We start from the raw sequence: 22,283 nt of genomic DNA, 5'->3' as shown, positions 1-22,283 counted from the left end.
AAAGTGCTTGAATGCGGAACACCTAACTCTTTGACAGAGAAATTCATGAGCTTTGTTGCTCTGTGGAACAGTTTCTCGCATTTTCCCTCTAGTCTCCCCACTGCCTCTTCCTGACAATTTTGGTGTTGATGATCTATCCTCCTCAGCATTGCTGGCCTTGCTCTGCATGCCAGCTTCCTTGGTTGGGTCAGTAACTTTGTCATCCACCACCTCGTCTTCCACCCCTGTCATCTTCTTGTGGTTGTAGCTACTCTAAGTTTTGTGCATCACCAAACAGCGTGTCCTCCTGTCCATCTTTGAGCATGCAGGTTGAGAGGTCACAATCAAGAAATGTTGTAAAGAGCCCCTCGGAGTGTCCTAGTGTGGTACTACTAATATCCTGGGTTTTCAACATGGTTGGAGGAAGGAGAATCAGAGTGATCATTAAGTGCTCCAGACTGTAGGCTGGTGAGACTGGATGATGTGGAAGATTGGGTGGTGCTTCCAAGCTTTCTAGGAGCATTATATGCAATCCAACCGACCACCTGTTCGCACTGCTCTAGCTTCAGAATTGGCGCATCATGCCTCCCTGCCAAGTGGAACAGGGACCTATGTGTCGTGGATGGGCACATTTCTTGTGCTCCAGCAAAGGGCATAGTCGCCCCTGCCCCACGTCCTCGGCATCTTGGCGCACCATCATCAGTGCTTCCACTTCCTCGTCCCTTACTGTACGCCTTATACATTTTGTAATTGATAGGTCTCTTGAAACCAAATTTATTTTTAATAAAAGAAAAAAATTGGTCACCTGCAGTAGTCAGTGTTTTTTGGAAGTTTAATACCACCATATTGTAACAGAACACAAAAGTGTATGGATGACAATCAAGTTAAACACTTATGGAGTGTTATATGCCATAGAAATGTACCATAAAGTACGTAATACTGTATGGGTGAGAAATTTTACCCAGAAAAATTTTTGAACACTTTTTTGGAGTGCTATATATCACAGAAATGTACCCCAGGCCACGTAATACTTTATGGGTGTACAATTTTTTTACTCTTTTTTTTTCAGTTTTTTATATCACAGAAATGTTCCCCATACCACAGAATAGTGTATGAGTGAGAAATGTAATCTAGCAATTTTTTTATGCTTTTTTGGAATGTTAAATACCACAGAAATGCACCCCAGACCACGGAATTGTGTATGCGTGAGAATTGTAATCCAGCAAATTTTTTAAACTCTTTTTTTAGAGTGTGATAGATCACAGAAATTTTCCCCAGACCATGTAATATTGAATGGCTGAGAAATTTAACCCTGCAAATATTTTTAACGCTTTTTTTTCCAGTTTTATAGATCACAGAAATGTACCCCACACCACGGAATAGTGTATGAGTGATAAATTTAACCCTGACAAATGTTTTAATGCTTTTTTGAGTGATATATAAAAAAAAAAAATTTACACCAGAACACAGAATAGTATATGGGTAAGAAATTGAACTCGGGGGAAAAAAGTCAACGATTTTTTGGAGTGTTATATAACACAAAAAAATTAACATAAAACACAGAACATGAGATGGATCAAAATATATTCAATTTTTTCACCCCGCCCCCCAAACATTTGCAGTTGTATATTTGGCAATGGACTGCACAGCCCTAATTCCTGTCTGCAGAGTGCATTCTGCCACTTTGCCTGCTCCTGCGACTCTCCCTCCCTACATTAAATGCAGAATGTATGGGATACAAACAGCAAAGCAAACAATTAGCCCTTAGAAGTGCTCTCTGCTTCAGCTCCAGTATCATCACTACAGGCCTCTGATTCATTATACTGTGCACAGAAAGACCTGGACAAGTACGCTCTCCCTCCAATATGGACTGTCACAGAACTATGCAATGGCATTAGTGTGCTGAGCCGGATGGTGTCTGTTCTATTATAACCCCTGATGATATCACATAGCTAGCCAATCACAGTAATGCTGCAACCAAGATGGCTACGGCATTACAGTGATGCGCAGGCAATCACCGAAGATTCGAGTTTCACATTGAGCACTACCCAATGCTCAACGAGTACATCCGAGTACCCAGAGACTCAAGTGATGTCCGAGTATCACTGACCACATTTGCTCATCTCTAGTAGTAATGCTTCTGTCTGATTGGTCACATAAAGTGCTCAGTGATCAGCTGTGATGACACAGACACTCAAGATTCAGCCTGTGATGAAGACTCTATGGTGAAACGTCCTGATCCACTACCTCTTCATGTACACTTTTATCCATTTGGAGGGTTTTAATTGTACTTCACAAATGAGAAGTTTTACTTCCCCAGAATTGAGTTTTTCACACTGGATCCTCTGTTTGTTGCTCGATTTATACTTACAGGATTGATAATGGAGAGGATTGTAATATGTATGGATGATTGACAATGATAGGGGATGTGCTATGTAGGAATGCTTGACAATGGTGAGGATTGTTAGATGTTTGCTGTTATAGATGTTTGTTATTTGTATGTGTGTATTGATAATGGAGGCGATTGTAATTTGTATGGATGACTGAAGGATAATGAAGTTATGGTTGATGTTATAGAGAATTGATAGTGGAGGACATTGTTATGTGATTGATGAAGTGATATGAATGGATGATTGATTTTATTTGTATGCATCGATTAATCACGTGATTTTTTTACATGGATGGATTGATGATACATGGGAATGTTAGATGTGTGGATGATTGATGATCTTCACTTTAGTGATTATGGGATCCTGACTCTACAGATAATTGTAGGGAATGATATTGGAGGTATGAAATCTGTTTCTGATGCCGATATTCTGCCTATTGCAGTCATTGAGGAAGGTAACTGGCTGTCTCTGGATCAGGACATCCCTCGGCCTGGAATGGGATTTGATGCTGCCATTTGCCTGGGGAATTCATTTGCACATCTTCCAGATTTTAAAGGTAACTTCCCTCGCTAGCCTTGCACACAGAATGTTTACACCCAATGTGTAGAGATGGTGAAGTTGTCTGGACCCTACAAAAGTGACAGGTGAGACTGTGCAGACATTGGGGGGTGGATTATGCCTGACTGCTGTAGAGCACGTCATGCATCACCTAAACCATTTATGACCTCAAGCTGCCTGTTTTATTGAGACAAATCAGACAAACAGGAAAGGGTCCAGTGGTAACAATGAAATATCAAAGATCACAAGGATTCAGGTGCAGTTGTGCCGCCCTGCTGCGGTAACGATACTGGGTCACAGCAGTTTCAATGCTGGTTGAGTCTGACCAGGGGCACGCATCAGTCATTTATGGGGTTAATAATAATATTAATAAAAAGATTTATGACCCCAGTTGGGATTTTCGGCCTGGTATGGTCAGGCACTGATATAGGTCCCTGGGAGTTAGGTGGTGATGGACAGTGCCACGTTATTAACCCCATCCTAACTATGGCTGGCTCCCAGGGGAGTTGCAGCAGGAATGGTGCAGCAGAGAATCAGCATAGACAGGGTAATGATCAGTTTGCACTTTTTACTGAAGTTCTGCAAACCCTTCCAGAAGTTTCCATACAATTGACATACAGGGTTTTGGTCAGGCCTGCATGGTGAGAGTTCAGTTTCTCTGCTGCTGCTAATTCTACCTCTGGTAAACGATTCCTTGGGCGCCCAAGGGTCGAAGGTAAACAGTAGATGGATCCGTGATCCATTTCAGAGAGCAGGCAGCTCGAATTCTGTGGAAAACACTCTTGCAGCAGTGTCCCTGATTCTATATGCTGCTGAGCTCCTGGGCAAAAACACACTAAGCTCGTTATATGAAAACAGAGCAGTCTTTCAGTTTAGCATGGACCCTGGAAGTCGCTGTGCTCTAGGGACTGATACCCTGCCTGGTGCTGCTTCTGGCACGCTCCTCTACTCTGCCTGCAGACCTCCATGTTCCTTCCTCTTCCTATATCTTCACTGCTCAGCACATTGTAACCTCTCAGAAGCGCCTCCTCCCGCCTGAGGGATCATGCCTGGTTCAGGTAAAAGTGCACAATGTTCCAGAAAGGGATCAGGTAAAAAGTGTGGATGCATTTTTTTCCAGCAGAGAAACTAGCCCTCACCATAGCTTGCAATACATCTATAAGTATATCACACATGCAGGCATTTTGTGGTGGTACAGACATGGGCATCTCACATAGGGTCGGCGTCAGCATGGGGACCGCGCCAGGACCCAGGTGAGAGGCGTGCCCAGCCGGGGGGGGGGAAGAATGAGCTGGGGGGGAATGAGCCGGGGGGAGTATGAGCTGGGGGGGGAGAATGAGCCAGGGGGCAAATGAGCCGGGGGTGGGGGGAAAATGAGCCGGGGGGAGAAGGAGGAGCCGGGGGCAAATGAGCCGGGGGTGGGGGGGAGAATGAGCCGGGGGTGGGGGGGAGGATGACCTGGGAGTGGGGGAAGGATGAGACCGGGCGGGAGAATGAGCCGGGGGAGAGGGGGGGAATGGCCCGCAACAGCCAGGGTCAGCGTAAGCACCCTGCGCACCCGGTCAAGTGCCAGAGCCCTGAGCAGGTCCACTGGCCGTCAGGGATACTGGCATGCTATGGGCGCCTGTGAATGGGCCCCCTGCTTGCTCAGGGACCCGGCACTTGCGATAATTATCTCTCCCCGCTCTACCTCTGCGGCATCTTTCACATCTCCTGACTGCGACGTTCAGGTCAGAGGGCGCAATAACGTCAAGTCTGTACACCCTCTGCCTGAACACTCACAGTGCTGACAGCCGGAAGATGGCGCTGAGGAGTCCAGACCAGAGCAGCGGAAAGCGAGGAGAGAGGGGACCATCATACACAGAGCATCATATATGTGGCCCACTATACACTGGAGCATCATATATGAGGCCCATTATACACAGTATGGAGAAATACACTGGAGCATCATATATGAGGCCCATTATACACAGTATGGAGAAAAATATGGGACTCATTATACTCTATGGGGCCCATCCTATACTGTATGGCATATTATATGGGGCCTATTATATATGGGGCAATATATGGGCCTCATTATTTATGGAGCATTATATATAAAGAGCCCATTATACAGTTTGGAGAAATATATGGGGCTCATTATACTGTATGGAGCATTATAAGGGGTCTATTATTCTTTATGTAGTATTATATTAAAGGGAATCTGTCACCTATTTTTAGCCCTATCAGCTGCTGGCACCGCCATCAGGGGCTTATCTACAGCATTCTGTAATGCTGTAGGTAAGCCTCCGATGTAACCTGTAAGAGAAGAAAAACGAGTTATATTATACTCACCCGGGGGCGGTTCGGTCTTGGTCCGATGGGTGTCGCGTTCCGGTCCGATGCCTGTTGAAGGCAGAGCGCAGGCACCGGACCTCTCTGACCTTTCCCGGCGCCTGCGCACTGCAGAACTCTGCTCTGCCCTCAACAGGGCAGAGCAGTGCGCCTGCGCCAGGCCACGATGGGAAGCAAAGAAGAGGATGTCACCGCTAGAAGATGGGAGGCGCTTTATAGACCGATATCATTAATAAATCAAGATGTTAAACTTCTCTCAAAAATAATGGCAGACAGGCTGGCTAGGATACTGCCTAGATTGATATCAAAGCAGCAAACAGGTTTTGTGAAGGGAAGATCAGCTGTTACTAATATAAGGAAAGCCATGTTACTGCTAGAAAAGATTAGAGAGAATCATAGAATCATAGAATCGTAGAGTTGGAAGGGACCTCCTGGGCCATCTGGTCCAACCCCCTGCTCAAAGCAGGATTCGCTAAATCATCCCAGTTAGATGTCTGTCCAGCCTCTGTTTGAAGACTTCCATTGAAGGAGAACTCACCACTTCTCGTGGCAGCCTGTTCCACTCATTGATCACTCTAACTGTCAAAAAGTTTTTTCTAATATCTAATCTGTGTCTCCTCCCATTCAGCTTCATCCCATTGCTTCTAGTCTTTCCTTGTGCAAATGAGAATAAAGTTGATCCTTCTACAATGTGACAGCCCTTTAGATATTTGTAGACAGCTATTAAGTCTCCTCTCAGTCTTCTCTTTTGCAAACTAAACATTCCCAAATCCTGCAACCTTTCCTCATAAGACAGGGTTTGCAGACCGGTCACCATTCTGGTCGCTCTTTTCTGAACTTGCTCCAGTTTGTTGATGTCTTTTTTAAAATGTGGTGCCCAAAATTGGACACAATATTCCAGATGAGGTCTGACCAAAGAGGAGTAGAGGGAAATAATTACTTCACGTGATCTAGACTGTATGCTTCTGTTAATACATCCTAGAATTGCATTTGCCTTTTTTGCTGCTGCATCACACTGTTGACTCATATTCAGTCTGTGATCTATTAGTATACCCAAGTCTTTTTCACATGTGCTGTCACTTAGCCCTATTCCTCCCATTCTATATATGCTTTTTTCATTTTTATTGCCCAGATGTAGTACTTTGCATTTCTCCCTGTTAAAAACCATTCTGTTAGTTGCTGCCCACTTCTCCAGTTTATTTAAATCTTTTTGAATCCTCTCTCTCTCTTCTCTAGTATTAGCTATCCCTCCTAGCTTTGTGTCATCAGCAAATTTAATCAGTTTACCCTCAATTCCTTCATCTAAATCGTTGATAAAGATGTTGAACAATACAGGGCCCAGGACAGAGCCCTGTGGTACCCCACTTGAGACATTCTTCCAACTGGATGTGCAGCCATTTACGACCACTCTTTGGGTCCGATCACTAAGCCAGTTATGAATCCACCTAACAGTTGCCTTGTCCATTCCATACTTAGTCATTTTTTCAATAAGGATTGTATGAGAGACTTTGTCAAATGCTTTGCTGAAGTCAAGATATACTATATCTACAGCATTTCCTTGATCCACCCAATCAGTAATACCATCATAGAAGGAAATTAAATTAGTCTGACATGACTTATTAGTTACAAACCCATGCTGACTCTGTTTAATCACTTCATTCTTATCCAGGTATTGACATACATGTTGTTTAATAATTTGTTCAAAGATCTTTCCTGGTATAGAAGTCAGACTCACCGGCCTATAGTTGCCTGGGTCCACCTTCTTCCCCTTTTTGAAGATAGGAACAACATTTGCTCTTCTCCAGTCTTCTGGCACTTCTCCTGTTCTCCAAGAATTTTCAAAGATTATGGAGAGGGGTTCAAAAATTTCTTCTGCTATCTCCTTCAGTACTCTGGGGTGTAATTCATCTGGACCTGGAGACTTGAATACATTTAGGTTAGCTAAGTGTTTCCTCACTAGCTTTCTGTTTATAGATATCCTGGATTCTTCTATTCCCTTAATAGGACAGTGAATAACAGTTGATGTTACATTTCCTTTCTGAGAGAAAACAGATGCAAAATAGGAATTTAAAAGTTCAGCCTTCTCAACATCCTGTCTTACCATTTCATCATTTTCATCCTGTAAAAATCCTATAGCATCTTTGACTTTTCTTTTACTTTTGACATATCCCCAAAATCCTTTATTATTGCTTTTGACATCTCTTGCAAGCCTCAATTCATTTTCAGCTTTAGATAATCTGATTTGTGCCTTGCAGGTTCTGCAGACAGCATTATATTCTTCTTTAGATATGCCTCCTTCTTTCCATTTTATAAACATTTTTTGCTTCCTTTTTAGCATGTGCTTAAGTTCTGTGTTCATCCATCCTGGTTTCCTTAAATGCTTCCTATTCTTCCCTCTTTTCGGAATTGTTAACAACTGTGCTTTGAGAATTTCATTTTTCAAGATTTCCCATCCTTCCTGGACATTTTTGTCTTTAAGGATATCCAGCCATTGGATCCCTCCAATTCTCTTTCTGAATCCCTTAAAATCTGCCTTTCTGAAATCTAACCTTGACGTCTGAGTCTTCACAGGTCTTCCGCCTCTAGTTATCCAAAATTCTAAAAGAGCATGGTCGCTACCTCCTAGGGTCCCAGCCACTTTTACCTCCTCAACCATTTCCTCCCTGTTTATAAGGATTAGATCCAAGGTAGCAGTTCCCCTTGTTTTCTCCTTTACCTTTTGGAAGATAAAGTTGTCAGCAAGAGAGGATAAGAATTTCCTTGACCTGTTAGTTTTGCCTGAGAGAGATTCCCAACAAATGTCTGGATAGTTGAAATCTCCCATGACAACTATGTCATATTTTTTGGAGAACTTGGCCATTTGATGCATAAAGAGTTCATCCATATCTTCAGCTTGCACAGGCGGCCTGTAGTAAATGCCTACAATGGTGTCCTTTCCATTGTTCTGTCCTTGTATTCTTACCCAAACAGTTTCCACAGAACTCCCAGTCTCTGAAGCTTCAATCTCTGTGCAGATATACGCATTTCTAACATACAATGCGACACCCCCCGTTTATCAAGTCTGTTTCTTGCAAATAAGTTGTATCCTTCTAGTCTTGTATTCCAATCGTGTATTGTCCCACCAAGTTTCAGTGATTCCAATGACATCATATTTCTTTTCCTGTGTTAGTAGTTCCAATTCTCCTTGTTTGTTGCCCATGCTTTGTGCATTAGTATAGAAACATTTTAGTTTGTGATTGGTTTCTCTTTCTCCAATATTTTTTTTAATTAGATTCTTTCGTCTTTGTTCTTCCTTTCCACTTCTAATAGCAGAGTTCTCAGTAGCATTTGTCAGGTGTATGGCTTTTTCTGGTCTTTTGCTTCCCTTCCCATGTTGTTCTAGTTTAAAGCTCTCCTTACAAGTGTAGCAAGGCGACTTCCAAATGCCTGCTTTCCAGTCTTCGTAAGGTGCACCCCATCTCTAGCAAGTAGTCCATCGTATAAGTAGTTCACTCCGTGATCCAGAAATCCAAATCGTTGCTGACGGCACCATCGACGTAGCCAGTTGTTCACCTGCAGAATCTTATTCCACCTCCTTGTTCCATGGCCATCCACTGGGAGGATGGAAGAGAAGACCACCTGCGCTCCCAGTTCTTTCACTTTCTTGCCTAAGTCTTCAAAGTCTCTGCAGATGGTTTCCAGGTCGTTTCTTGCGGTGTCATTTGTCCCCACATGTAGTAGCAGGAATGGGTAGTCATCTGTAGGTCTGAAGAGTCCTGATATCCTGTCAGACACATCTTTAATTTTTGCACCTGGAAGACAGCACATTTCTCTTGAAGTTATGTCCGGTCTGCAGATAGCGGCCTCTGTTCCTCTCAACAGGGAATCCCCCATGACCACCACTCTCCGTTTCTTCTTCACAACATTTTTCTTTCTCCATCCAGGAGGACTCTGAAGGCGTACAAGGTTGCTGTTTGTTGGCAAAGTCTTATCCTGATGTATTTCTTCATCGTTTTCCTGCGTGAGAGCCTGGTACTGGTTTCTGAGCAGTAAGGGTGCTGACTGCCTCCTGATCCTCCTGCTTCTCTGGGTCACATGTCTCCAATCCTCTGTTTCTTCAGGTGCACTTCGAATTTCTTCTCTTTCTGTAACATGAAGAGATAATTCTGCTCTGTCCAAGAACTCTTCACCTTCCTTAATGATCTTCAACGTAGCTAACCTCTCTTCGAGATTTTGCAACTTTTCCTCCAACAGGGTCACAAGCTTGCATTTGTGACATGTGAAGTTTGGCTTTTCCACTGGTAAATCTGTGAACATGTAGCAAGAAATGCAGCTCACCAAATGGCTCCTGGCCTCTTCCATCTTGAGATTTCTTAAAAAGATGAAAGATGAGCCAAAATTCGTGCGCCGACAGGCGCGCGGTTTCTCCGATTTCCTCTTTTCAGCTGCAACGGCCAAAACCCAGTGATCGTTGAGCTCGCGGAGACTCTTCACTTATCCCAGAAGGCACTGGGAATATGCAAATGATCTCCTCAAGACTCTTCCCCTGGTTTCTCCGATTTCCTCTTTTCAGCTGCAACGGCCAAAACCCAGTGATCGTTGAGCTCGCGGAGACTCTTCACTTATCCCAGAAGGCACTGGGAATATGCAAATGATCTCCTCAAGACTCTTCCCCTGGTTTCTCCGATTTCCTCTTTTCAGCTGCAACGGCCAAAACCCAGTGATCGTTGAGCTCGCGGAGACTCTTCACTTATCCCAGAAGGCACTGGGAATATGCAAATGATCTCCTCAAGACTCTTCCCCTGGAAGCATCTGGATAAGGGAGAGGATCCAGCGATGGTCACACAGGACGCAGAAAAAGCGTTCGATAATGTGAGGTGGCCATGGCTGGGTCAAGTGTTGGATAAAATAAATCTGGTAGGTCCGTCTAGACAATTTTTGGCGGTACTATATCAGAATCCCAAAGCAAGGGTATACACGCCGGGGTTTCTCTCAGATGCCTTCGAGCTGAAAAAGGGAACGAGGCAGGGGTGCCCGCTGTCCCCCTTACTGTTTAATTTGGCGATAGAACCTATGTTGAGATATTTAAGTGATTGCAGTTCCTACAAAGGGATAAAGGTGGGAAATGAGACAGTCAAAACATCCCAAGGAGCACTGTGCAAGCGATCTTATTGAAATGGAAGGAGTATCATACCACTGCCAATCTACCAAGACCTGGCCGTCCCTCTAAACTTTCATCTCAAACAAGGAGAAGACTGATCAGAGATGCAGCCAAGAGGCCCATGATCACTCTGGATGAACTGCAGAGATCTACAGCTGAGGTGGGACAGTCTGTCCATAGGACAACAATCAGTTGTACACTGCACAAATCTGGCCTTTATGGAAGAGTGGCAAGAAGAAAGCCATTTTTCAAAGATATCCATAAAAAGTGTTGTTTAAAGTTTGCAACAAGCCACCTGGGAGACACGCCAAACATGTGGAAGAAGGTGCTCTGGTGAGATGAAACCAAAATCTAACTTTTTGGCAACGATGCCAAACAATATGTTTGGCGACACAGCTCATCACCCTGAACACACTATCCCCACTGTCAAACATGGTGGTGGCAGCATCATGGTTTGGGCCTGCTTCTCAGCAGGGACAGGGAAGATGATTAAAATTGATGGGAAGATAGATGGAGCCAAATACAGGACGATTCTTGAAGAAAACCTGTTGGAGTCTGCAAAAGACCTGAGACTGGGATGGAGATTTGTCTTTCAACAAGACAATGATCCCAAACATAAAGCAAAATCTACAATAGAATGGTTCACAAATAAACGTATCCTGGTGTTAGAATGGCCAAGTCAAAGTCCAGACCTGAATCCATTCGAGAATTTGTGAAAAGAGCTGAAAACTGCTGTTCACAAACTATCTCCATCAAACCTCACTGAGCTCGAGCTGTTTGCCAAGGAAGAATGGGCAAGAATTTCAGTCTGTCGATGTACAAAACTGATAGAGACATACCCCAAGCGACTTGCAGCTGTAATCGCAACAAAGTATTAAGTTAAAGGGGCCGAATAATATTGCACGCCCCATTTTTCAGTATATGAATTTCCCCAAAAATTTAAAATAGCCAATAAATTTCATTCAACTTCACAATTGTGTCCCACTTTTTGTTGATTCTTCACCAAAAATTTACATTTGGTATCTTTATGTTTGAAGCATGATATGTGGGAAAAGGTTGAAAAGTTCCAGGGGGTCAAATACTTTTGCAAGGCACTGTATATTTGGAGGTGTTGGGGTGTATCTTCCTCATATATTTGGAGGTGTTGAGGTGTATCTTCTTTCTCTTATATTTGGAGGTGGTGGGGGGAGTCTTCTTATACATAGACCCTGGTGTGGGTGTCTTCATCCTACTCTATTTGGAGGTGTTGGGGTGTGTCTTCCTCTCTTCCTCTTCCTATATTTGGAGGTGTTGGGGTGTGTCTTCCTCCTCCTATATTTGGAGGTGTTGGGATGTTTCTTCCTCCTCCTATAGTTGGAGGTGTTGGGGTGTGTCTTCTTTCTCTTATATTTGAAGGTGGGGGGAGTCTTCTTCTTATACTTGGAGCTGGTGGGCTCGTTCTTCCTCCTATATTTGGAGGTGTTGGGGTGTGTATTGTTTCTCTTATATTTGAAGCTGGTGGGGGAGTCTTCTTCCTCTTATATATGGAGCTGGTGGGGGGTGTCTTCCTCCTATATTTGGAGGTGTTGGGGTGTGTCTTCCTCCTATATTTGGAAGTGTTGAGATGTATCTTCTTTCTCTTATATTTGGAGGTGGTGGGGGGAGTCTTCTTATACATAGACCCTGGTGGGGTGTGTCTTCTTCCTCCTATATTTGGAGGTGTTGGGGGTGTGTCTTCCTCCTATGTTTGGAGGTGTTGGGGTGTGTCTTCTTCCTCCTTCATTTGGAGGTGTTGGGGGTGTATCTTCCTCCGCTTATAGTTGGAGGTAGTGAGATGTGTCTTCCTTCTCTTATATTTGTAAGTGGTGGAGTGTATCTTCCCCTTCCTATATTTGGAGGTGGTGGGGTGTGTCTTACTCCTTTTATGTTTGGTGGTGGTGTGGGTGTCTTCCTCCTCTTACATATGGAGCTGGTGGGGGAGTCTTCTTACTCGGATATTTTGAGCTGGTGGGGTGTGTCTTCCTCCTTCTGTATTTGGAGGTGGTGGGGTGTGTCTTACTGCTCTTATTTTTGGTGGTGGTGTGGGTGTCTTATTCCTCTTATATTTAGAGGTGATTGGGTGTGTCTTCTTCCTCTTATATTTAACAGTGATGGGGGTGTCTTCATTCTCTTATATTTGGAAGTAGTATGGGGTGTGTGCCTCCACTTGGAAGCGGTGATGGTGTTTTCCTGATACATTTGGTGGTGGTGGTTCCTTTTTCATCTTATATTTGGAGGTGGCGCAGTATTTTTCTTCTCATACATTTGGAAGTGGTGTGGGTGTATGTCTTGCCTTATATTTTGAGGTGTTTTTCATGCCTGGTGGTGGTTGAGGTCTTTATTTTCTTATATTTGTAGGTATTGAGGTTGAGTTGACTTCCTGCCTTTATATTTGGCAGTGAGTGGTGTCTTATTATTATTATTATTATTATGCATTTTGTATAGCGCCATTTATTCCATGGCTCTTTACATGTGAAAAGGGGAAATAGACAGGTACAATAAATATGTGTAAGACAAGGGACACACAAGTACATAAGGAGAGGGGACCCTGCCCGCGAGGGCTCACAGTCTACAGGGATGGGTGAGGATACAGTAGGAGAGGGTAGAGCAGGTCGTGCAGTGGTTCAGTAGACCGAGGATCATTGTAGGCTGTAGGCTTGTCGGAACAGGTGGGTCTTCAGGTTCTTCTTGAAGGTTTCCGTTGATGGTGAGAGTCTGATGTGTTGCGGCAAAGAGTTCCAGAGTATGGGGGAAGCACGGGAGAAGTCTTGTATGCGGTTGTGGGAAGAAGAGATAAGGGGGAGTAGAGAAGGAGATCTTGTGATGATCGAAGGTTGCGTGTGGGTAGGTACCTAGAGACCATGTCACAGATGTATGGAGGAGGCAGGTTGTGGAAGGTTTTGTATGTCATGGTTAGGGTTTTGAATTGGAGCCTCTGGGCAATAGGAAGCCAGTGAAGGGCCTGACATAGGGGGGAGGCTGGGGAATAGTGGGAAGACAGGTGGATTAGTTGGGCAGCAGAGTGTAGGATGGACTGGAGCGGAGCCAGAGTGCTAGAGGGGAGGCCAGAGAGTAGGAGGTTGCAGTAGTCGAGGCGGGAGATAAGAGCATGCACTAGTGTTTTTGTGGTTTCATGGTTGAGGAATGAGCGGATCCGGGAAATATTTTTGAGTTTGACGCGGCAGGAGGAGGCGAGAGCTTGGATAAATGGTTTGAAAGAGAGCGCAGAGTCGAGGATCGCCCCAAGGCACCGAGAGTGCGGGACTGGGGAAAGAGAGCAGCCATTGACATTGATGGATAGGTCTGGTGGAGGGGTAGAGTGAAATGGGGGAAAGATGATGAATTCTGTTTTGTCCATGTTCAGTTTGAGAAAGCGAGCAGAGAAGAAGGCTGAGATAGCAGACAGACATTGTGGGATTTCAGTCAGTAAGGAGGCGAGGTTGGGTCCAGATAGGTAGATCTGCCTGTCATCGGTATAGAGGTGATACTGCAAACCGTGGGATTCTATGAGCTGTCCCAAGCCAAAGGTGTAGATGGAGAATAGTAGGGGTCCTAGGACAGAGCCTTGAGGAACACCGACAGACAGGGGGCGAGGTGAGGAGGTGGTGTGTGAGAGGGAGACACTAAATGTTCGGTCTGTTAGGTATGATGAGATCCAGGATAGGGCCTAGTCTGTGATGCCAAGAGATGAGATAGTCTGTAGCAGGTGGGAATGGTCTACGGTGTCGAAGGCAGAGGACAGGTCCAGGAGAAGGAGGACAGAGTAGTGTCGCTTGCTCTTGGCGGTTAGTAAGTCGTTAGTGACTTTAGTTAGGGCAGTTTCAGTTGAGTGATGCGGTTGGAAACCAGATTGTAACCGGTCAAAGAGGGAACAGGAGGAGAGGTGGGAGGACAGTTCAAGATACAGTTAGGTCCATATATATTTGGACAGAGACATTTTTATCATTTTGGATCTAGACATTACCACAATTAATTTTAAACAAAACAATTCAGATGCAGTTGAAGTTCAGACTTTCAGCTTTCATTTGAGGGTATCCACATTAAAATTGGATGAAGGGTTTAGGAGTTTCAGCTCCTTAACATGGGTTGAGATCAGGTGACTGACTTGGCCATTCAAGAATATTCCACTTCTTTGCTTTAATAAACTCCTGGGTTGCTTTGGCTTTATGTTTTGGGTCATTGTCCATCTGTAGTATGAAACGATGACCAATCAGTTTGGCTGGATCTGAGCACACAGTGTGTCTCTGAATACCTCAGAATTCATTCGGCTGCTTCTGTCCTGTGTCACATCATCAATAAACACTAGTGACCCAGTGCCACTGGAGCCATGCATGCCCAAACTATCACACTGCCTCCGCCGTGTTTTACAGATGATGTAGTATTCTTTGTATCATGAGCTGTACCACGCCTTCATCATACTTTTCTCTTTCCATCATTCTGGTAGAGGTTGATCTTGGTTTTATCTGTCCAAAGAATGTTCTTCCAGAATTGTGCTTTTTAAGATGTTTTATAGCAAAGTCCAGTCTAGTCTTTTGATTCTTTATGCTTATGAGTGGCTTGCACCGTGCAGTGAACCCTCTGTATTTACTTTCATGCAGTCTTCTCTTTATGGTAGATTTGCATATTGATCCGCCTGCCTCCTGGAGAGTGTTGTTCACTTGGTTGGCTGTTGTGAAGGGGTTTCTCTTCATCATGGAGATTATTCTGCGATCATCCACCAGTGTTGTCTTCCGTGGGCGCCCAGGTCTTTTTGCATTGATGAGTTCACCAGTGTTTTCTTTCTTTCTGAGGATGTAACAAATTGTAGATTTTGCCACTCCTAATCTTGTAGCAATTTCTCGGATGGGTTTTTTCTGTTTTTGCAGCTTAAGGATGGCGTGTTTCACCTGCATGGAGAGCTCCTTTGACTGCATTTTTCCTTCACAGCAAAACCTTCCAAATGCAAGCACCACACCTCAAATCAACTCCAGGCCTTTTATCTGCTTAATTGAGAATGAGATAATGAAGTGATTGCCCACACCTGTCCATGAAATAGCCTTGGAGTCAATTGTCCAATTACTTTTCGTCCCTTTAAAAACAGGGTGGCACATGTTAAGGAGCTGAAACTCCTAAACCCTTCATCCAATGTTAATTTGGATACCCTCAAATGAAAGCTGAAAGTCTGAACTTAAACTGCATCTGAATTGTTTTGTTTAAAATTCATTGTGGTAATGTCTACAACCAAAATTAGAAAAATGTTGTCTCTGTCCAAATATATATGGACCTAACTGTATACATGCTGTTCCAGTAGTTTTGAGGCGTAAGGGAGAAGAGATATCGGGCGATAGTTAGACATAGAGGATGGGTCAAGGGAGGGCTTTTTGAGGATGGGTGTGATTGAGGCATGTTTGAAGGATGAGGGAAAGACACTATTTGTAAGTGAAAGGTTGAAGAGGTGTGTTAGAGATGGGATGAAGACTGTGGCCAAGTTAGGGATTAAGTGAGACGGGAGTGGGTCGAGGGCACAAGTGGTGAGGTGTGATCTTGACAGAAGGGTGGAGAGCTGATCTTCTGCCATGGTGGAGAAGCTGGCTTTTGCAGAACAGGGCTGAGTGGCTAAGAGGGGCATTGGGGACTGCGGGCCAAAGTTTTGTCTGATCATGTCGATCTTCTGCTTAAAGAAGGAGGCAAAGTCTTCAGCAGAAATGAGAGGAGGGGGACGAGGTGCTGTGGGATGGAGTAGAGAATTGAAAGTGCTGAAGAGCTGTTTAGGGTTGTAAGACAAGGAGGATATGAGAGATGTGAAGTAAGTTTGTTTTGCGGCAGAGAGCGTGGACTTAAAGCTGGCAAGGGACTGCTTGTATGCGTTGAAGTGCTCGGTAGAACGGGTTCTCTTCCATCTCCGCTCAGCGGCCCTGGAAACCCGTCTCAGTTCTTTGGTCAGCCAGGGCTGCCTGTTGATTGTTCGAGTTTTGCTCTGCGTGAGGGGGGCGGCTGAATCAAGTGTTGCTGATATTGTGATGTTATATTTGTAGGTGCTGGGGGTGACTTCCTCCCCTTATATTTGGAGGTGGTGTGGGTGCATCTTGTGTCCAGGTGTTTAGCACCATTATCATACTACTTGATTACTACTTTCATATGCCTTGGTTGTTGAAAAAGAATCTCCAGGTACATCCTGAATCATTGCTTCGGATTCCCTGCTCCTCCCTCCAAGCATTTTTCGCCACAGATAGGATGGAATTCACTCTGGCCTGATATCACCCTTTGCTGCTGTTTCATCTTCCATTTATTTGAAACTAACTGAAAAGCCCGGCGCTGGGCGTTGGGGCTGCGTGTCCTGGGATTCTGAGTAGAGGTACTATGGATAAGAGTGGCACTACCTATATTCTGTGGTTATTCTTTGTTATTTATGGGGAGATTACTTGTTCCTATTGGCTTTTTTAGCCATAAGGTTTTTCTATACTAAGCCTTGGGTCTCTTGTGACTTTACTCTTTACTTGTTATTTCAACACAAATTTTGGCCTCATTTCATGTGTGACTTTTTGTAACTTATGTGTAGTAGTTGCCGCTCTCCCACCTTTTTACACATTCATTCAGACCTGGTGTGACATATCCTTTTGCTTACCCTTCCCTTGTATCATGTAATTAATCATTTTTGTGATATTGTATTACCTTTTCCAATAAAGTATTGTATTTTTATATATATATGGGATCTACACCTTGTTTTTTGGTCTTCTAATATCTATGGGTGTCCCGAGTGTTAGTTTTGGTCCTGTCTCGTCCCAGTACACTTGCTTCTGGGATTGGGAACATGTTTATATTATGGAGTCTGTTCTAATTTGTTTCTGCAATATAGTATATACCTGTATGTCATCTACCCCTGTATATAGTATAGACGTGTATGTCATCTCCTCCTGTATATATTATATACCTGTATGTCATCTCCCCCTGTATATAGTATATACCTGTATGTCATCTCCCCCTGTATATAGTATATATCTGTATGTCATCTCCCCCTGTATATAGTATACCGGTTCCCTCCCGTCTGTACTCACTGGAGGCACAGTCTCTGCTGAGACGTTTCAGTGGCCCTTGAGGATGCAGCTCTTGCCTTCCTTTCTTCTATTTCTGTACTTCTTTTTGTAAGTCTTGGCTCCCTTTCTTCTTTCTGTAAGTCTTGCTCATTGAGGCGTAATACAGCTTTACTCTTAGAGAAAGCAGATTTCAACCTTGTGGGAGTGTAATACCATAATTTTAAAGCGAACCAGGCATTGTCAGGTTGGCGCTGTTACACCAATTAAAATGATACCTGGGTTGGAGAAATCCGTCTTGTGTTTCATTTTTAATCTGTGTTTGAAGTTTTAAGTTAATGAGATGCTTCATGCCAGACAAAGAGAAGTTCCTGATTCTAGGCTCCCCCTGCAGTCTGTGTCAGAGGGTGGTCTGTGTCGGCACCGTAATAAATTGTGTCATTTCCAACTTTACAGAAGGATGATTGTTACGTGTTACAGAACCACTTGGCACCTAGAATATGTTGTGCGGTTATATGGATGTATAATAGGTTCTATGTGAGATGCATGTCCTTAATGCATCAGCATTCCCCTTTTGTCCACCCTCCCCCCACCTTTGTAATTTCCACAGTAAATATCGGCAGGCTCCGGCCACCTGCGGCTATTGTAATGTATGTCTGGCCTGCCGCTTTTCTATTGTCCTGCCCTCTGTATCTGTGTGATATATTCTGTGTCCTGTGAGTAAAGTGTTGTCAGACTGGAAATACATTGAGAAGCAGTGATCTTTTATAAGCGCCCATGTAACCCAGGGATTCCAGCCAGCGTCATTCATTCAGACTCCAGCCAACGCAGAGCGGACCTCCGAAAATACGGGGTGGTACTGAAAGAGGTACCCTAGCTTGGTAGACCCCGTTACACTGGTGGCAGCAGTGGGATTTGATACCCCTTTTACAGGAGGAAAGGAATGAATGGAAAATAACTACCAGAAGTTAAAGAGGATTACATTAAAAGATCTGGTGGAAGCCCGAGGGTTGATCGCCAGCAACAAAACAAAAGCGGATTTGATAGCAGCCATCATGGAACATGACAGTGCAGCGCCCCCCAATGTGAACGTAGAGGAGGCCCAGGTAAGACATCCCAGCCCTGCACGTATTCCCATAGCCAGACACATTTCTTGGGCCACCCCAGATGAATTTAAGAGGGAGTTACTTGAGGATCCTTCATTAGAGGGATATCGTGGGAAGGCACAGGAGGGGAGAGGAGTACTGGAAGGGGAACAGTTTGTATGGAAGCAGGGACTCCTCTATCGGATCACAGAGCAACACCACACAGGGACGAGCCCCACTATAAAACAACAGCTGGTAGTTCCCAAGAAGTACAGGCAGGAGCTACTGCGAATCTCTCTTGATATACCCTTGGCCGGGTACTTCGGCGTCAGTCGCACCAGGCATCGTCTGACACAAAACTTCTTTTGGCCGGGGGTAACCTATGATGTTCGTCAGTACTGCCAGACCTGTGACAGTTGTCAGTGCATTGGCAAGAGGGGGATCGATGCAAGGCCAAATTACTCCCCCTCCCCTTTGTGGAGGAACCATTTAGCCGAGTAGCGGTCGATCTGATAGGACTGTTAGCCAAACCCAGTTCGTCCGGGAAAAAATATATATTGACCGTGGTAGATTATGCCACACGGTATCCAGAGGCGGTTGCGTTACCTAACATACCGGCAGAGGCGGTGGCGGCCGCCCTGCTCCAGGTTTTCTCATGGGTTGGATTTCCCCGAGAGATTATCTCAGACCAGGGTACCCAGTTTACAGCAGAGGTGACCAACCAAGTGTGGAAGCTGTGCGGCGTAAAGTCCATTAGAAGCGCCCCGTACCACCCACAAACCAATGGGTTGTGTGAACGCTTTAACGGGACATTAAAACAGCTCATTGGGACTTTTACCAGGACCTACAGGGACTGGGAGAAATTCTTGCCACACCTCCTGTTTGCCTATCAGGAGGTGCCCCAAGAATCCACAGGGGTTCTCCCCGTTCGAGCTGGTATACAGGAGACGGGTAAGGGGACCCCTAGACTTAGTGCTGGAACACTGGGAAGGGGAGGGCCTCATAGAAGGGGTACCTATTGTACCCTATGTGCTGGAATTCCGGGACCGCCTACAGGAGCTGACTCAGGCTGTACGTGAGAACATGCAGGTGACCCAGCGGCGCCAGCGCATATGGTACGATCGGAGGGCCAGAGAGCGCACTTTGGAAATAGGACAGAAGGTCCTGGTGTTAGAGCCCACTAAGCAGAATAAGTTTCAAGCTGCATGGCAGGGGCCCTACCAGGTAGTGGGGAAAATAGCCGACACAACCTATAATGTCGCCGATTGTGACGACCCCAGGGTTATCCGCATGTTCCACGTGAATATGCTGAAGCCCTACCGGGAGCGCTCTGAAGAGGTAGTGGCCATCTGTGCACCTGAAGCAGAGGATTTAGCCAGACTTCCCTTGCCGGATGTCTTAGGGGAAAGGACTCAGTCGAAAACATGGGACCAGGTACACTTGGGTGAAGACCTAAGCCCCCGGGAGAGAAAGCAGGCGGAGGCGTTGTCGAGACTGCGACAGAGGATGTTTTCAGAGAGACCGGGGTACACTCGCTTGGCACAACACAAGGTTGAGACCCTGGATCAGACCCCCCTGCGACAAAACCCCTTCCGCATCTCTGAGAGGGGATGCGACAAGAGATACAAGAGATGTTGCGTTTAGGGGTCATTGAAGAGTCAGATAGTCCCTGGGCATCCCCCGTAGTGTTAGTGCCCAAGAAGGATGGGACTACACAGTTTTGTGTAGACTATCGTAAGCTCAATGAGAAAACCGTGACGGATGCATACCCCATGCCGCATGTGGATGAGTTGTTAGACCGGCTGGCGGGGGCAAAGTATTTGACCACCATCGATCTATACAAAGGCTACTGGCAGATTCCCCTTAGTCCTGACGCTATTCCCAAGTCGGCATTTGTCACCCCGTTCGGCTTATTCCAGTTTTGAGTTATGCCATTCGGGATGAAGAATGCCCCGGCGACCTTCCAAAGGCTGGCTGACCGGCTTCTGGATGGTCTCCAGGACTATGCTTGTGCCTACCTGGACGACATCGCCATCTACAGTGCGACAAGGGAAGAGCATCTAAATCACCAAGAGACAGTATTGGACAGGATCGAACAGGCCGGAATCACCCTGAACCCAAACAAGTGTCACGTGGGCAAAGCAGAGGTTCAGTATTTAGGGCATTGGGTGGGAAGTGGGAAACAGCGACCAGAACCAGCCAAGATTGAGGCCATAGCCAAATGGCCCATCCCACGCACTTAAACCCAGGTCATGGCGTTTCTAGGGACAGTGGGGTATTACAGGAAATTTGTTCCCAATTACAGCAGCGTAGCCAAGCCCCTCACTGATTTGACCCGTAAGAACCAACCCCGCCAGGTAACCTGGACCTCAGAGTGTGAGGAAGCCTTCCGCCAACTAAAGGACGCCCTCACCAATACCCCTGTATTGGCCGCACCTGATCCAACTAAACGTTTCCTTGTTCATACAGACGCTTCTATGTTTGCATTGGGGGCAGTACTGAGCCAAGTCGGGCCGGACGGCCAAGAACACCCGGTAGCTTACCTGAGTCGGAAACTACTGCCCCGTGAAGTAAGCTATGCTGCCATCGAGAAGGAGTGCCTGGCGATAGTATGGGCACTCAAGAAGTTGCAACCATATTAGTATGGACGACAGTTTTCCCTTCTAACGGATCATAATCCCCTAGTCTGGCTTAATCGGGTCTTCGGAGAAAACACCAGATTGCTGTGGTGGAGTTTAGCCCTCCAACCTCTGGACTTCACCATCCACCACAGACCCAGCAAACAAAACGGTAACGCCGATGGACTAAGTCGACAAACGGAACTTGTACCAACCCCATAAACTTCGGTCATCCCCAAACCGATCCGTTGAGGATCAGACTGTGTATGCTGAAAATTGGAGCCGTGTTACGTTTTACAGAACCACTTAGCACCCAGAATATGTTGTGCAGTTATATGGATGTATAATAGGTTCTATGTGAGATGCAAGTCCTTAATGCATCAGCATTCCCCTTTTGTCCGCCCTCCCCCCACCTTTGTAATTTCCACAGTAAATATCGGCAGGCTCCGGCCACCTGCGGCTATTGTAATGTATGTCTGGCCTGCCGCTTTTCTATTGGCCTGCCCTCTGTATCTGTGTGATATATTCTGTGTCCTGTGAGTAAAGTGTTGTCAGACTGGATATACATGGAGAAGCAGTGATCTTTTACATGCGCCCATGTAACCCAGGGATTCCAGCCAGCGTCATTCATTCAGACTCCAGCCAACGCAGAGCGGACCTCCGAAAACACGGGGTGGTACTCAAAGAGGTACCCCAGCTTGGTAGACCCTGTTACAATGATAATACCATAAAAATGATAAGAATAATAGGCCTCAGTTACCACAACTGTCTACAAGGAAAACTGTTGCTCATAGCAACCAATCACAGCTCAGCTTTCATCTTTTAAACAGCTCTGGTGAAATGAAAGCTGCTTAGTGATTGGTTGCTATAGGCAACACAGGCAGTGTAACCTGTTGTGGTCAAGAAGATGTGCCTATAAAATAGATATATTAGATATTTATTATATATACTAGAAATAGGCCCGATGCTATTGCATCGGGAGTGCGGTGAAATGAACATCTGCCAGCGGGCGGCTCAGCCAGTGAGCGGTGCCGCGCGGCTTTGGAGGGGGATTTGAACCCCCCGCCCCGCCGGCTGAGCCAATGAGCAGTGCCACGTGGGATTTGAATGCATGCATGGCCCTCTCACCCCCCAATCTTGATATGCATTGT

General features: G+C 45.4%; 1 protein-coding gene across 5 annotated transcripts in view; it reads left to right on the top strand.

Annotated features, from left to right (window-relative positions):
• Positions 1-22,283, top strand: part of GNMT (glycine N-methyltransferase) — a 500,048-nt gene that overhangs the window by 150,853 nt on the left and 326,912 nt on the right. For 4 of the 5 annotated variants that reach the window (XR_012226573.1, XR_012226572.1, XM_073559002.1 and 1 more), the window contains exon 3: positions 2,812-2,925. The exons of the other annotated variant lie outside the window; for it this stretch is intronic. Coding sequence is in view for 2 of the 4 variants with exons in the window: in XM_073559002.1 (XP_073415103.1) it covers positions 2,812-2,925 (114 nt within the window). In the remaining 2 variants the exon portion in view is untranslated. The remainder of the gene's footprint in view (positions 1-2,811; positions 2,926-22,283) is intronic. 5 annotated transcript variants of the gene reach the window in all.

The sequence above is a fragment of the Dendrobates tinctorius genome, unplaced genomic scaffold (genome assembly GCF_039654945.1).
Source record: "Dendrobates tinctorius isolate UK_male_01 unplaced genomic scaffold, ASM3965494v1 ptg000264l, whole genome shotgun sequence".
Classification (NCBI taxonomy): Eukaryota; Metazoa; Chordata; class Amphibia; order Anura; family Dendrobatidae; genus Dendrobates; species Dendrobates tinctorius.
This window is presented reverse-complemented; position numbering and strand designations above follow the sequence as displayed.